The sequence below is a fragment of the Microcebus murinus genome, chromosome 23 (assembly GCF_040939455.1).
Source record: "Microcebus murinus isolate Inina chromosome 23, M.murinus_Inina_mat1.0, whole genome shotgun sequence".
Taxonomy (NCBI): Eukaryota; Metazoa; Chordata; class Mammalia; order Primates; family Cheirogaleidae; genus Microcebus; species Microcebus murinus.
The window spans coordinates 31,717,167-31,732,975 of NC_134126.1; the positions used below are offsets into that span (position 1 = coordinate 31,717,167).

A 15,809-nucleotide genomic window follows, 5' to 3' on the forward strand; every position below is an offset into this window, starting at 1 on the left:
CAGGAAGTCTCCCGCCCTCGCCCCGGGCGGCCGAGCAGCCCCGCGCCGGCCCGGCGTCCGTCGGTCGGTCGGTCCCGCGCGGGCGGACAGGCCACCAGGCGCTGCGGCCGGGCGGGCCGGGCCGCGATCAATGCGGCTTTGTGGGGGACGCCCACACCCCAGAGGCCGCGCCCGGGCCGGCAAATCGGAGCGCGGCGGCGCGGGCGTGAGACACGCGGCCATGTGACCCTACCTGGGCGGGCGGGGGAGGGGCGCGCAGGTGAGGCGCGGCCGGCGGGGCGCCCAGCGACGCACGCGGCGGCCGCGGGCTCGGGCAGGCAGCATGTCTGTCAGCAGGAAGGACTGGTCCGCGCTGTCCAGGTGAGCGGGGTGGGGGTCGGGGTGCGCGCTCGGATCTCCTCTGCCTGGGACCCGGGCACGGGGCGGAGCCTGGCCTCGCTGCCCCCCAGCGGGGACGGAACTGGGGCCAAACTCGGGGCCCCTCCCGGGATGGGGTGCGTGCTCTTGCCTCTCTGTCGCTTCCTGTCCTCTCCTTGGGGCCTGAAGCGTCAGACAGGGTGCTTGGGGAAGGGGGAAGCCCGGTCTGGACAGCCCCTGCAATGTGGCCACGCTATGGGCCGGGGGGCAGGCAGGAACGTCGCGGGGACTGGGGAGGGGTTCAGGAGCAGCCGCCAAGCCTCGTTTCTGAAAGAAGCCCTGGCGCTGCTCGTCTCTGCTGGAGAGTCGCGAGTGGGCCTGGAGGTGTCCCTGGCCCCTCTTTGGGGGGCAGTAGGAGGAGCGCAGCCCTGCAGGGTCAGCGGAACAGGCGTCCTGAGCAGGACCAGAGGGAAACAGCACGGGGTGTGGGTCCAACTGCCCCCCATCTTCCCATCCTGGGCCTGCCTCTTCCCGCTCCAGGCAGAACCGCCGCTGTGCTGACCTTGCAGTTCCGATTCCTGGGGACAATCAGCCCCCTGCAGGCCCTGGCCCTCTCCCAGCCCACCTGAGGCCGGTTCCTGGCTAGGAGGCACCTGGGCTGCCCCGCCCAGACAAGCACTGAGGGGAGGGCCAAGCACTCCCCTCTTCCCACTCCTGGAGGGTCCAATTCTGAGTATGGCTTTTTAAAGTGGCATCAGTGCTGGGGACTTCAAGATAGTTGCTGCCCCGCTCTGTGCTGCCGACTTTATTTGTGAACTGGTCCCCCCAAGAGTCAGGGGACCGGGTGTCTCATCCTGGTCTGCTGGGCATCCATCCTGTCAGGCCCAGAACAGCCCGGGACAGGGGCTGCAGGAGACAGCTCCCCTCATCATGGCAGGTGACTCTTCCTGGAGCCGTCCCAACCTCCCCCTGCAGGTACTCCCGCAGGCATCTTTACTCTTCACTCCCCCACTGGGCACGCCCCCATCCTGTCCCTAGGGAAACTGAGGCTCCTGCAGCAGCCTCAGAGTGGGGGTCCTACTCCTTTGATCCCTTAGGTTCTAGCCAGGTAGAAATTAGCCCCTTGGCTCTTCCCAGGAGGACATTTGAGGCTTGGCTTTTTCACGAGGTCAGGGCTACCTGCGCAGGTGCGGACCGCAACCCTGCAGTTGGGATCCCACAGGTCTGCCCCATCAAGGCCTCTTCCGCAGACTCTCCTGTGCTCTCGGATCTCCTCCTGCCGCCTCCCGCCCTCCCCGAAGGGCTCCTGGGCTGCTTCCTTGTCTCAGACTCAGCCTCCCCCTAACAGCTCATCCCTCGGGGCCAGGGGCCACCTCTCCAGACCCAAGACCTCACACCACTCTGAAGCACAGCTGCCCAGTGACCCCACTGCAGGGGGTGGGGGCCCATGGGGTCTAGAATGGGGAGAAGGTAGGCTCCAAGAAGGGACTTGGTGCTCTGGACAAGGAGCCGGGCCGCTGTCGGGGTTGGACACACCCCGGAGAAATCTGTGCTGAGGGTGGGGCTGGCGAGTCAAGGTCTCGGACTCTGCATGTGGGTCAGCGTGCGTGGGGGGTGGCGTGGGCGTGTCTTTGCCTCTGGGTGTGGGCATGTCTGGCCTGTGACTGTGTGCGTGCGGCACAGGTGTGGGCAGGCATGCGTAGGGTCTGTGCGGGTAGTGGGTTCTTGTGCTGCTGAGCTTGGAGCTTGGGAGTTTGAGCATGTTCAACTTGAACATTTGTTGGAGACCTCAGTCCTGTGCATTGTTGGGTTAAAAATACAAACCAGACACGACTTCCTCATAGGCTCACGGTCTGGTGGGGTCTGTGTGGTTTTGGGTCTGAGGGGAGCATGCCTGGGTGTGCACAGGGGTGTGTGTCGGGGTGGGGGAGGCAGCCGGGGCGCTGGAACTTTCAAGCTCGGAGCAAGGTCTGTTCTCACGCTGGACACCCCGCGGGAGCTCAGCCCCACCCCTGCAGCCTCCCGCGGGGTGTCCAGCGTGAGTGCCAGGGAAGCTCCGGGGAGCCAGTCCTGCCGTGGGAGCTGCCGGTTTGCCCTCCTGGCCCGGCCCAGCCCTCGCAGAGCCCTGTGGGCAGATGCAGCTGCTGCCAACAGTCGCCCTGACGAGGCACCTGGAACATAGGACCGCTCCCCGAGCGAACAAGCCTCAGCGGGCAGGCAGGAAAGGGCTGTGAGTCACTGTCAACCGAGCCTCCCTTCCTGGGGAGGACTGTGCCGAGGGCACGACAGGTAGGGGCCCAGGTGGGTAGCTGAGGGCCAGCCTGTAGCCCGTCCTTGGCGGTAAGTGGAAGTTCAGATGCTCCCGTCCCGGCTGGGGGCAGCCGTGAGCTGGCTGGCCGGGTGCCCTGCTCGGAGGCCTTGTCCTTTCCTCCCTGGACTGGCCCGGTGACGGGTGAGGCAGGGCCAGGCCTGTCTGCAGGGGGTGAGGGGCGGGCCTGAGAGTGCCTGGGACTGAGCAGCCCGTGGTTAATCATTCCCCTGCCTGGGCCTTGAGCAGCCCTGCCACCTCTGAGCACTGCCCTGGCTTCCCCTGATTCCGCTCCCTGGACCATCAGGGCTGGAAGGGACCTCAGCCATCACCCACAGTGACCTTTCCTGTGGAAAGGGGAGCCTGAGACCTGCCCTGCTCAGGGGCTGAAGACTGGCCCAAGGCCATGGCCAGGCCCCGGGCTCCCTGCTCTAGCCTCCCTTTCCCTACCCCATCCTCTGCTGTTTGCACATTATGTTCCTTGAGTCCCAGGGTTCTAGAAAACGCTTCTGGGGCAGCCTTCACACCCTCTCCCCACTTCAGCCAGAGGAGCTGGGCCTTGATCCGTTATATGATGGGCTTCTGTCTGTGATTCCATTTGGGAATACAGGTTCTACTAAACATAACATTTAACAACTACTGCACCTAAAACCCTGCCACCAGTTGCTGCAAGCTTGATGGAGCTTAGACTTCAGGGAGAAAACCCCCGGGGGAGAGGTCAGAGCCAGCTCTCCAGTGAGTGACAGGGCAGAATGTCCTTTAGAATTAGGAGAGCAAGAGGACCCCTCCCCAAAGGACGGAGTTGGTGCAGTCAGGAGCGGGGGTGGGGGGGACGGCAGCCCCACATGGAGGCAGAGAGAGGGATGGGTGCTCCAGCTGCAGGCCAGGAGGTGGGGGGAGGGCTGTTGCGAGGACAGGGCTGGGGCAGCTGGTGGAGGGCAGGGGGGGGGGGTGCTGCAGGCTCCATCCAGGGCTGGCTCTGGGGCTCAAAGGTCAATGATGCATTGGCCACTGGGCCTCCCCAAACCTCTGCTCTCCCAGGCTGCACCCTGAGCTCCTGCCTGTCCTAGGGTGGGGCACCCCACGCCTTCAGAGGCCCTCTGGGCCTGCTCGCTCCTTCCCTGGATGTTGAGCTATTGGGCTCCCACTCTGGTTTGGGGCCAGCCCTCGAAGGACAGTTTCCGGGCAGTTGATATCCTGGTTAAGGCTTGGAAGGCCGACCTAGTTTGAAATCTTGGTTCCTTCTTTTTATTAGCTGTGCTATCTTGGGAAAGCTATTAACCCCTGTGGGCCTCAGTTTCCACCTATGCAACATGGGGATAACACCCCCATCAATGGTGTTACAGTTAGCACTTAGATGTTAGTGCACTCACTTCTTCCTTTATTCCTTTATTTATTGATGATGATATTTACGGTATTTACCAAATGTTAAACACTGTCCTAAGCTCTTAATTATTTATTATTGGGGTTTCAATAACTGCACATGCTGCGGTCCCTCCTGGGGACTGACCTTTGCCTTCCCTTCCATTTCTGTCGATTTCCTCATCCGCGGAGGCCGGCCACGGTGCTTATCGGAGATAACATTTCTTCCCGGGGAGGGGTGGCGGGGAAGCGACTGGGGTTTTTCCGGGGTGTTGGGTGGAAGGCAGCCCCTGATTCCTGAGCAGCCAGGTGGGGACCCCATCACTGTGGCTGGACTGTGGGGTGCAGTGCAAAGCTCTGGGGCACTGGAGGACGCCTGGGCCCTGCCTCCTGCAGTCCAGCCCTGGAGACCCCTCAGGACGGGGACCGGCCTGGGGAGGGAGTCACTTCCAGGGAGGCCAGGCTCTGACCGATCCCCTACCGTGCAGGACCCCTCACCTGCCCGGTCAGGCTCTGGCCCACCCACCGAAGCTGCTCTTCCCAGGGGACCAGGCACCTCTGTGCTCATGAGTGCACCCTGGAGTCATTGTCCCTTGTAGTGGTAACATTTGACTGAGGCCCTCGCTCTGTCCACGCCAGCACCTTCGCCTAGATGACCTCCGGGCTCCCTAGCTGCATGGTTTTTTTTTAAGAGACGGGGTCTTGCTCTGTTGCCCAGGCTGGAGTGGTGTAATCATAGCTCACTGTAGCCTCAGAACCCAGGCCTCAAGCCATCCTCCTGCCTCAGCCTCCCGAGTAGCTGGGACTACAGGCATGCGCCACCACGCCCAAAGCTGGCTGCGGCATCTCGACCTCCTTTGCATTTCACGGGTTTCTTCTCATGCTGAACAAGCCAGAAACAGAACTCTTGACGTCCCTTTCTCCTTCCATCTTCACCCACCGTCCCACCAAACTCCGTCCTCGTCTGGTCTTTCCCGTCTGACGAATGGCAGCGCCAGGACTTGCTCTTGCCAAAAATCTACTTTCCCTTGATTCTTCTCTTTTCCTCACCCCCACCCCCCACATCCAGTCTATCAGCAAACCCTGTCGGCTCCATCTTCAGAACGGGTCCTGAATCTGTCACTTTCCCCATCTCTCTGTCACCACGCTGGTTCAGGCTACCATGGCTCTCGCTGGGCAGTGCAGGCGCCTCCTGACGGGACCCCCGTCCCCTCTCCCCCTGCCCGCTCCAACTCATTTTCCACGCAGCAGCCAAAGAGATTAAAGCGTAGAAATCCCATCACGTCCCCGCTCTGCGTGCACCTCTCCAATGGCTCTCCAGCACGCCGGGAAGAAAACCCCGGTTCTTTCCCTGGTCTCTGGGGCCCTCTGGTCACGCCTCCCTGGCCGGGCGGCTCCCCCTCCTCCCCCGAATGCCCAGCTCCTCCCTCCCGGGACCCTGCACTCGCTGTGCCCACCCCCCGGGGCGCTCTGCAGCTGGGGCTGGCTCTGCCCGCTCCTTCTCCTGGAGCAGGTCTCTCAGAGAGGACTTCCCCACCCTGTCACCTTCTCACGTCACTCACCTTGTTACACTGTCCTGTGGCTCTTAGCCGACGTCATTATGTTCCCATGGGCTGTGTCCTTGCTCACTGTCTGACTCTCCCGTCCCCGGCTATGTGCTCCACGAAGGGGAGGACCCTGCTGGCCTCCCCCTCCTGTACCCCAGCCCCCGCAACCCTGGCCGGCGCATAGTAGGTGCTCAACAGGTATTCGGTTAGTGAAACTTGGCTCAGTAAATACGATGCTGGACCTAAGAAAGAGCTGGAGCCATCGTGTGGCGTCCTCATTTTAGGAGGGGAAACTGAGGAAGAGAAAAGGCAGTGACTTGCCCAAGGGCAGGAGGATGTGAAACTGGAACCTCTAACCCTGCCTTGCCAAAGACTCCCCTGGGAATCTTTCCTCCAGGAGACCCACGGATGCATTTCCTATACAATTTTCAGGTTTTTTGATTTCCCTTTCCCCCTAGTAATGTGTGTCTCCTTGAAGTCAAGGCTTGGTTGCCTGGCGATATCCCCTGGCGGGGGGCAGCTCGGTAGGAGCCAGGGCTGGGCGGTGGCAGTGGTGGCAGCTGAGAGAGCAGAGAGGGTGGAGAGTCCGGCATCCAGCGGTGGCCGGGGAGGCCGTACAGCTGCCGCTGCAGCCCTGGGAGGGAAGACGGGGCCTTTCCAGAGCCTTCCGATCTGGGCTCCAGACAGCCAGGGGGAGTCACGGGGGTGCCAGGGAAGGCTGCCCGTCACAGCCTGCTCCCCACCTGCTCCAGCCCTCCTACGCCTGGGCGAACACAGCCTCCCGTCCCCAGCAAACCCCGGACCTTCCGCCCTCTGCCTGGACTGCCACTTTCACCCCAGCCTCCGTCCCCCAGGACGCCCCGGCCCAGTCTCTTCCGTGAGCCTTTCCTGAAGGTCCCGGCCCCCGGCAGCTGTCCTCTCGATCTGCAGAGCAGCGTCCAGACTTTGGCTGGGGGAATTACCGACGGACACGCTTCTCTTTCTCACTGGCCTGTCGGTGTCTCCAGGGCAGAGACCCTGCCGTGTCATTCTGTGCTCCCCCCAACGATTCCTGACACGGTGCTGGCCCGTCCCAGCTGCTCAGCCAGCACTTACTTGCTCTTCGCTTGGGTCGGGAGGGTGAGCGGGTGGAAGGGGAGATGGGCTGGGGGCAGGTGGGTGCGATGGCAGGGGCAAGGGTGATGGGGACAGGCCTGGCCCTGGAGACATGGGTGTTTGGGCTAACAGTGGCTGGGCGTGTAGGCGTGTGCGTGAGGAATCGGTGGCCAGCGTGGTGGGGTCAGCTAGTCGGCGAGTGCCTGGTCAGCCCGTGAATGAAGAGCACGTGGGGGCAGGAACCGAGAGTGGGGCGGGCAGCGTCTTGCTGCTCCCAGACAGGGAGGGTTGTCTGCGTTTTCACCCAGATCCGTGGGCCTCTGTGGCTCCCTTCTTTCCATCAAGAGGGAGGAAGGGGCCAGGCGCGGTGGCCCACGCCTGTAATCCCAGCACTCTGGGAGGCTGAGCGGGAGGATTGCTCGAGGTCAGGAGTTCAAAACCAGCCTGAGCAAGAGTGAGACCCCATCTCCATAAATAGAAATTAATTGGCCAACTAATATATATAGAAAAAAATCAGCCGGGCGTGGTGGCACATGCCTGTAGTCCCAGCTCCTCGGGAGGCTGAGGCAGGAGGATCGCTTGAGCCCAGGAGTTTGAGGTTGCTGTGAGCTAGGCTGACGCCACGGCACTCACTCTAGCCTGGGCAACAAAGTGAGACTCTGTCAAAAAAAAGAGGGAGGTTAGGGACCAGGAACTACCTGAAAGTGAAGAGGAGATGATGTCAGAGTCATTTCTGGGTGTCTTATTTGATGAGTTTCCCCTTCCTAAAAACTAGGAAATTCTGTGGGGAATTGAGTGCCTGGGAGGAAATTTCCCCGCAACTGCCCACGAAGGGGCATTACCTAAGAATCCCAAGGCCAAAGGGGATGGGCGCTTGGCAGGTTCCTCTACTTCCTCCGGCAGGACCACGCCCACCCTGCCTCCGCCTCGCCACCCCCGGGAGGGGCCCCACGCCCCGCCCGGAGTCCGGAGTAAAGTCCAGTCCGGTGGTTCCCATCTGGGGCGACGGTGGCCCCCGGGGGACGTGTGGCAATGTCAGAGACGCTTCCGGTCGTCACAGCAGGGGGACGGTGCTACTGGCGTCTGGCGGGGAGAGGCGGGGGACACCCTCTATCAGGACGGCCTCACACGCAGAATTTTCTGGGCAAAATGTCAGCGGTGCCAGGGCGGAGAATCCCGGGTCCAACCCCAATCCAGAAATGCAATAGCCTTGAAATAGGAACTATTAAACTTTAAAATTTTGGGGTAGCCACATTAAAAAAGCAAAATTATAATGAGTGAGATGCGCACCATCTGGGGATGGTCATGCTGGAAACTCAGACTTGTGGGGGGAAGGGGGGAAAGAGCATTTATTGAAACCTTAAAATCTGTACCCCCGTAATATGCCGAAATAAAAAAAAGCAGAATTAATTTTAATATGTCATGCGCCCCAGCACATCCACGATGCTACCATCGCAACAAGTGACCAGAGTGCAGAGTCACAGTGATAGCTCTCACCGGTCTTTGAAATGCAGGGTGCGTCTCCCACGGCCCAGCTCAGACCAGCCACGGATAGGGCTGGGGGGGCCTTTGGTGTCTGTCCCCGCGGCCCCACGGGAGACTGGCCTGGGGGGCGTCCTGGGTCTGCCCCGGGCGGGCCGTGCTGACCCTCTCTCCGCTCCCCAGCCTGGCCCGGCAGTGGACCCTGGAGGATGAGGAGGAGCAGGAGCGCGAGCGCAGGCGGCGGCACCGCAGCCTGAGTTCCACCACGGACGACGAGGCCCCCCGGCTCAGCCAGAACGGACACCGGCCGGCTGCCGCCAGGTGCTCGGGCCAGGGCGGGGGCCGGGGCATCACCTCCCCATCGTGGGTGGCGGGAGGGACTCGGCTGCCCCCGGCAACTGAGTGTGGCCTGCGTGGCCTGTCGGGGAATGAGACCAAGGGACGTGAAGATGGGCTTCCGGTCCCTCACCTCCCCCAGCCCTTGGTCAGCCCTGCCAGCTTCCGCCCTTGTCACAGCTACGGTCCCTGCTGTGAGCCGGCACTTTGCTGGACGTGTGGACACGGCTCTCTTGGTCCTCACGGCATCCCTGCGAGAGCAGGGTTGCTGACCCATCGCACAGGTGGAGAAACTGGGCAGAACCGCGCTTGGGCGCCTTGCCGTGTCCGTCCACCTGAGCAGCGGCAGGGCCAGGGTTTGCACGCAGGCCTGGCGAGCTCGGGGCCCAGCGCTTTCCGTGAGCCAGGCTGCCCCCTCCAGCCCCGGCCCTCCAGGACCCACTTCTGGGGCTATTTTGCCACCTGGCTTTGGGGACTGTGAGGCGAAAGCAGAGAAGGGTCTGGGACTTACCGAATGCTCCTACGTGCCGGGACCATGCTGGGCGCTCTCACCAGATGCCTCTTGCTTTGCTTCCTGGCGAGCCCGTTTTGCAGATTCTGAACACTGAGGCTCAGACAGTGAGTGACTTTGCCTGAAAGCCTCTCGTGTCGCTCCTGTTTCCTTAGGTCCCCCAGAGAAGGGAGCACGGGGTGCGTGCCCTGGGCTGCACTGGTACCTGTCACCCGGTCCGGCTGTCCCCACGTGACTGACGGGGACAGAGCGTCAGAAGCCCTGGGTTCTGCTCCCAGCTCCCCTGCCAGTTAGCGGTGTGACCTTCGACCCGAACACTTCTAGTCCTGGTCTGAGGGGCAGGGGCTGCGTTTATTCCTTTTGACCCTTCCTGCCCAGCACAGGGCCTGGCACGTGTGCACTAGTTGCTCGGGGTTTGTTGATTGTTTCTGGACATGGCCTGGTTGGGCCTTACAGGGGCTTATAAACTTTCTTTAAAAAGCATGGAGCGCCTCGTTCAAATGGCACCTTCAAGGTCCAAAGGGGGTGGACAGAGGGGTGGCGGTGGCAGGGGAGGCCCAGGCCTGACTTCCTCGGCTCTTCCTCCTCGGTGGCCCGGGAGGCATCTTGGTTGGGTTTGGTACACTCGGGGCCCCTCCCGCCCTGGCGTCCTGATCCCGCCCCTCTCCCGTCTTCCGACTCAGACTGCCGAGCGTGGAGGAAGCAGAGGTGCCCAAGGCCCCGTCCCCGGCCCCTAGAGATGAGGACGAGGACATCCAGGCCATCCTCAGGACGCGGCAGGAGCGGAGGCAGAGGCGCCAGGTGCTGGAGGCCACGCAGGCCCCCGCCTGCGAGAGGCTGGAGGCGGAGGACGGGCATGCGACGCGGCAACCCCTGGCGCCCAAGAAAGAGCTGGAGCCCCCACCCCGCCGGAGGCTGAGCCGGGAGCAGCGGGGGCCCTGGGCCCTGGAGGAGGAGGGCGCGGGGAGCAGCGAGCCAGCAGGCAAGAAGAAGGGGGCTCCAGAGAAGACCCCGGTCCCGGAGAAACTGGCTACGCCGGAGAAGACAGCGCCCGAAAAGAGACTCGTCGCAGAGAAAACCTCCATCTCCCAGACGGCGCCGGCCCCGGGGAAGACGTCCCCACCCCAGAAGACAGCGGGGCCAGAGGGAAGAGACGGCCCGGAGAGGAAGCTGCTTCCAGAAAGAGCAGGTGTCTCCGAGAACACTCCGGCATGGGTGTCGGAGAAGACAGGGGTGACGGAGAAGAGGTCCGCCTGGGAGAAGAAGTCAGCCGCAGAGAAGACAGGTGTCTGGGAGAGGCCGTCGCCCCCGGGGAAGGCGGCGGGCTCAGAAAGGAGGCTGGTGTCTGAGAAGGCGTCCATCTTCGAGAAGTCACCGGCGTCGGAGAGGAGCCCGGCTGCAGACACCAAGCCGGCCCCAAAGAGGGCAGCGGCCACGGAGCAGCCCCAGGCCCAGGAGCGGCCGGCCTCGGGGGGAGGCCCCGCCACCACGGAGGAGCAGAGGGAAGGGACCCCCGCTGGGAAGAGCCCGCCTGCCTTGGCAGAGCAGGGTGCGTCTCCGACCGTGGCTTCCCGCCTCCCACCGATCACACTCCAGGTCAGCAGTGCTCCCGTCCCTCCTCCTCCCTCCCTCCTCTCCAGTCCCATCCGGGTCATCCCTGGCTCCCCTGCTGCCTCCCTTCCTCCCACACGCAGGCCCTCTTCTCTCCCTGCCTGCTTCCAGCGTGGTGAGAATAGGTAACCGGCACGGGGACAGGCTGCTGGGGCTCACGGGCCCCAGCCGTGGGGCAGGGAGCACCGGGTACCCCATGCCACGTCCTCTTCCAGAGCCTGCACCCCAGGACCCCAGCACTCTTGGCGAGCCTCAGGTCCTTCCAGAAGCTCCCCTAGAAGGCCCTGCCTGGTGGCCTGGCCCCAAGGGACAATGTCTGCCAGCCACTCCTTAGCAGATAAAGGGGCAGGAGAGGAAGGCGCAGGGCTGTCCTTCTCTCCCCTCTTCCGCAGCTCCTGGGAAGAGCCCCGCGGGGCCCTAGTGCCCTGTGTGACCCGCCCCCTGCTCCCTCCAGGTGAAGATCCCCAGCAAGGAGGAAGACGCAGACACGCCCTCCCCCACCCAGCGCACCTACAGCAGCTCCCTCAAACGCTCCAGCTCCAGGACCATCTCTTTTCGGGTGAGAGCCCCGGGCACCCTTGTCCACCTAATCCACGGCAGGCAAGCCACGGAAACACGTGTTTGCCACAGCATTAGAGCCGTAGGTTACAGAGCAGGGAGGTCCTCTGGGTAGAGAGGGGCTGTGAATTCCCAAGGCTGGCCCGAACCAGACAGGTTGCATTCAATGAAGCAGAGCAGGTTGGAGACCCAGGAGCAGGGGTGTCAGTAGGTGTGAGCAGCCCCCTCTGGTGGCAAAGGCCAGTGCTGCTGGGAGGTGGCCGGGGCAGGGACAGCTCTGGGCTGCAGGAAACCTGCATCTGCCTCCATCAGTCTCTGGCCTCACCAACGATGACGCTTGCCCCGGAGGGAGGGTGGGAGCAGGGAGCAGCGGGGCTCTCCCAGTGCTCTCTGCTCTGCCACTGCCCCAGAAGGACAGATGATGTGCCTTGTCCCAGGGTGGGTTCTTAGTTCCTGTGTTCACGGGTCAGTCACTGGTCCATGGACTGGCTGGGCATCGTGCCTCTAGCATGTGCCAGGCCAGGGTGTGCTGGAGCCTGGTGTCACGTGCCCCATGGGGAGCATGGGCAGTGGGGGGGCAGGCAGGAAAACATGGTCCCAGGCCCCCTGGGAAGGAGCCTAAGGAAGGCCTTCTGCCTCTGACTGGCAGGTGGGGTGGGTGGTTCCCAGACCAGATAAGGGCCTGTAACGAGGCTCAGCCGTGTGTCTCTCTGGTTAGGAGTTGAGCAGTGGAGAGGGTGGGGGGTCCGGGGAGGAGGAAGTGTTCTGAGAGCTCTCTCAAAGGGGGCGCCCACTCATCAACGCCTTTCCTTCTCGTTCCAGATGAGCTCCAAGAAAGACAGCCCAGAAACACCTTTGACCCGAAGGTGGGCGGCCTGGAGGCTTTGGCTGTCTCCCTCTGACTGTATTTTCTGACCACCTGCCACCTGCGTTCCTAGTGCCAGGCTGTGCCATAGGGCTCGTGAGGGGACATGCCCAGCTCAGTCCTTGCCCAGGGCTCCAGATCTGGCAGGGGGCGGGATTAGCCAGAGGGACTGACGCTGGGTGAGATGGGACAAAGGAGGGAGGAATCCAGGAGAGCCACTTGGAGGAGGCAGGCCCTGGGTGGGGCTCTGAAGAGGGAGGAGGGTTTAGTCTTGAGGTTAGGGGTGGGAAGGGGGGCTGAGCACCTGTAGTCCCAGCTACTTGGGAGGCTGGGGCAGGAGGATCGCTTGAGCCCAGGAGCTCAAGGTCACACTGAGCTGTGATTCCACCACTGCACCCCAGCCTGGGTGACAAAGTGAGACCCTGTCTCAAAAAAAAAAAAAAAAAAAAAGTGGGACAGGGGAGGAGGGCTTTCCAGTAGGGGGAGGACCAAGAACAGGGTAGGGAGGGGCAGCCTCTGCCTCCACAGGCCTCGTGCAGGGGCCTGGGAGTCTGTGCGTTGACGAGTCCCCGTGCTCCGTGATGCTGACGCAAGCAGTCTGAGGGCTGAGCTTCGGGAAAAACCCTGAAATAGCAGCCGTACTTAGGTGTTAGGAATTTCACCCACTCACGCTGGATTCGTCCACACCCGCACACTGACCGGAGCCTACCACGCTAGGCGAGGCCTGGGGAGGGGTGGAGGCCGAGGAGTACAGGATCAGTGAGACTGTTGCCGCCCTCCAGCAGCTTGCCCGGGACCACGAGACGCCAGCCACTCGAGCGGGCAGGCCCACGGGCGGGAACATGGGCCGAGGGCTGGGAGCTCAAGCCGGGGAAGGTGTCGCAGGGCCACCGACAACGATCAACAGGGGACTTCAGGGACTAGTGGGAGGTTTCCAGAGGGAAAGCCGGAGGAACGGCACTGTAAATGGAGGGACGGCATGTGAAAAGGGTGGGGTGTCCCGTGGGCTGGCACATAGGCAGGTGGCAGGGAGGCGCAGGGACCAGGTCCCGGGAGCTCCTGTGCTGTGCCGGGGACTTTGGTCCCCATCCTGCGGCCGGAGGGGTCTGAGCCAGAAGACATGGGAGCGGCCTGGTGGCAGAGGAGAGGAGAGGAGAGCGAGGGAGGCAGCGGGGGAGGGGGGCGTGAGTGCTGTGCTGGGGAGGTGTGAGGGAGGAGCAGGAGTTTCTGATAAGTGACAGGGTGTGGGCAGAAGGGAAGAGGGACGGAGAGGAAGAGGCTTCTGATCCTGGGGACGTCCCTGTCCCACCGAAGGGGGGCGTGAGCGCAACCCCTGGGGTCCTTAGCCGGCTCCCTAACTAAGGGAGGACCAGGCCCCCTTTACCTGGTGGGGTGAAGGGGGCGGGCCTGGGCTCCCTGGGGTGGGGGCGTCTCACCTGGCTCGTCCTGTCTCCCCCTGCAGCGCCAGCGTGAGGCTCCCGGCCAGCGCGGTGAAGCTGGGGGAGAAGCTGGAGCGATACCACTCGGCCATCCAGGTGCGCGGGCTCCGCCGTGGGGGGGCGGGGGGGGACCCGAGGGGCGCAGCAGGCGGCCCACACCGGCCAGCGCGGCTCAGCAGTCTGGGTTCCCCGTTCCCAGAGGTCGGAGTCCGTCAAGTGCCCGGGCCCCTCGCGCACTGAGTTCTTCGTGGCGCCCGTGGGCGTGGCCAGCAAGCGCCACCTGTTCGAGAAGGAGCTGGCAGGGCAGAGCCGAGCGGAGCCGGTCTCCAGCCGCAAGGTGAGGGCTTCAGTCTCCAGCCTTGGCCCTGGCAGTGCTGGAAAGCTCTGCGTTCGTGTGTCCGTCAGCGCTGGCAGGGCCTCGACTCGAGTCCCCCTTCGTGCTCCCGAGCCCATCTCCTTGGCCGTGTGCACAGCTCCCTGGGGGAGGGGCGGGGCTGACCCCGGTGTTTGTGGCATGGGCCGTGTGTGTGTGCGTGTACACGTGTGTAGGAGTGAGAGCCCCCCCATTCCAGGGCTCCGGAAATGCCTGGCTGCTGCCAGGGGCCCCAAACCCTGAGATGATGCCCCTCTTTTCAGGAGAACTTGAAGCTCTCAGGGGTTGTGACATCCAGGCTCAACCTGTGGATCAGCAGGACCCAGGAGTCTGGGGATCAGGACCCCCAGGTACCCTGTCCCTCCCAGGTGTCTCTTGCTGTGGGCCCTTTCATAATGGGGGGCCAGGGTGAAGGGGGCAGCCCCGAAACCAGCAAGTGGTTCAGGAGTGGAGAGGGTGGGGCGTCAGGGAGCGTGTGGACAGGCCTGGGGGTGGAACGCAGCAGAGAGGAGCATGGGTCTGGGTCCTTCACCCTTTCGGGAAGGAGGAGGACATCTGGGGTGGGGTAAGGGCCTGGGATCCCGAGCCCCTCGCTGCAGCCCTGCCTCAGTCCCTGCTCTCCACCTGACGCCCCAATCAGGAGGCACGGAGAGAGCCGGCAGCCACCAACAGGACTCCATTGGGGAGGAAACCAGACTCGCCGCTGGAAGCCGAGGTGAATACAGTGGGTGGGGGCCGGGCCCTGGGTGCCAGGTGGGAGACCCCCACATGCCCTGCCCCCCATGTGTGCACACACTCACTGGCCTGCGATTGCACAGTCCAAGCACCTGGAGCGCCCCGTTCCTGCTTGCACAGGCTGGTCTGAGCCAGCCTGGAGCACATGACAGAGCCCCCGGCTGGCTTTGCTCCCTGCAGCTCGGAGGAACCCCCCACCCTTTCAGCCAGGCTCTGACCAAGCGTGGGTGTGGGGCTTGGGCAAAGGCCTGCCTTCCTGTCTAGAGAGTTCCTTCTCCTCCCGGCCCCAGGAGGAGCCCCTTTCTTTGTCATAATAGACCTTTGCCCCACAGGTGTGACAAGCCCCGCCGAGAGAGACCTGCACATCTGCATCTCGGGGCCTTCCCGGCCCTGCCTGCTGCAGCACCGCCCTGCCTCTCCTCGCCCCTGCTCCCCTCCTGCCCCTGGACCTGCCTGGCTGGGGCCCCTGGGGCAGGAATGTCCGTGAGACTCAGCCAGCTCCTTCCAGGCCCTGCCTCTAGGGACAGCGGTACCCTGGCACCCTGTCCTGCTGCAGACGCTGGGACCAAGACCAGCCGGGGCCCAGCACTGGTGTGTGTCACCACGGTGGGGCCTCAGTGTCCTGTCCAGAGACGTCTCTCCTCCCTGCTCACTTCCAGGGTCAGGGCAGGGCAGCGGAAGAACACTAGGGTCACCTGTCTCATCTGCTGCCAGCAGGTGCCTGTGACGTCTCCCTCACTGAGCCCTTGGTCCCTGGGGCCCGCTCCCGGACCCTGAAGTGCTCTCGGGCTAGACTGCGAAGGTGCTGCCCTGCGCCTTGCGTGTGCCTCTGCCCGCCTTGCCCCCCGTCCCCGCCCTGGCCTGCTGCCCCGGCCAGGAGCTAAGTGCCTATTTTGTGCAACCACGTACCTTTTCTGTGGAAAACCTGTTCTCAGGAAGGATCTGATCAACTCATTCACTCTCAGGTGTAAGCGACTAAGGATACTTAAAAAATGAAACCCTTTCTGGAGGCTTTTCTTCCTAACAAGGCTCATCTGCAGTGCAAGGACCGCCGTTATTTTCTTAGTCGCCCCCTCCCCCCCCGCCTTGTGTTACGGTGATGGGCTTGTCACCCAGCGGTCCAAGCTTGGTGACTGGGGCGTCTAAAACTGCCACGTACAGTGCACAGAGCCAGGCCTGCCCCTGAGTTTGGGGAATCTGGGACAGACCAGACTAGGAAAGCCGGCCGGT

General features: G+C 63.2%; 1 protein-coding gene across 1 annotated transcript; it reads left to right on the forward strand.

The window, feature by feature from the left end:
- Positions 1 to 229: 229 nt before the first annotated feature.
- Positions 230 to 15,582, forward strand: LAD1 (ladinin 1). The gene is made up of 10 exons (XM_012744476.3): positions 230 to 360; positions 8,335 to 8,472; positions 9,682 to 10,594; positions 11,064 to 11,168; positions 11,990 to 12,033; positions 13,495 to 13,567; positions 13,671 to 13,808; positions 14,108 to 14,194; positions 14,485 to 14,559; positions 14,912 to 15,582. The coding sequence occupies exons 1-10, from the start codon at positions 323 to 325 to the stop codon at positions 14,915 to 14,917; spliced, it is 1,617 nt and encodes a 538-aa protein (XP_012599930.2). The 5' UTR covers positions 230 to 322; the 3' UTR covers positions 14,918 to 15,582.
- Positions 15,583 to 15,809: the final 227 nt, after the last annotated feature.

What these genes read in the sequence shown, in the direction of transcription:
- LAD1 (XM_012744476.3), top strand. Translation starts at nt 323, where the DNA reads ATGTCTGTCAGCAGGAAGGACTGGTCCGCGCTGTCCAG. An exon ending in CCAGGACCATCTCTTTTCGG is followed by an intron (nt 11,169 to 11,989) that starts GTGAGAGCCCCG and finishes TTCTCGTTCCAG; the next exon opens with ATGAGCTCCAAGAAAGACAG. An exon ending in GAAACACCTTTGACCCGAAG is followed by an intron (nt 12,034 to 13,494) that starts GTGGGCGGCCTG and finishes CTCCCCCTGCAG; the next exon opens with CGCCAGCGTGAGGCTCCCGG.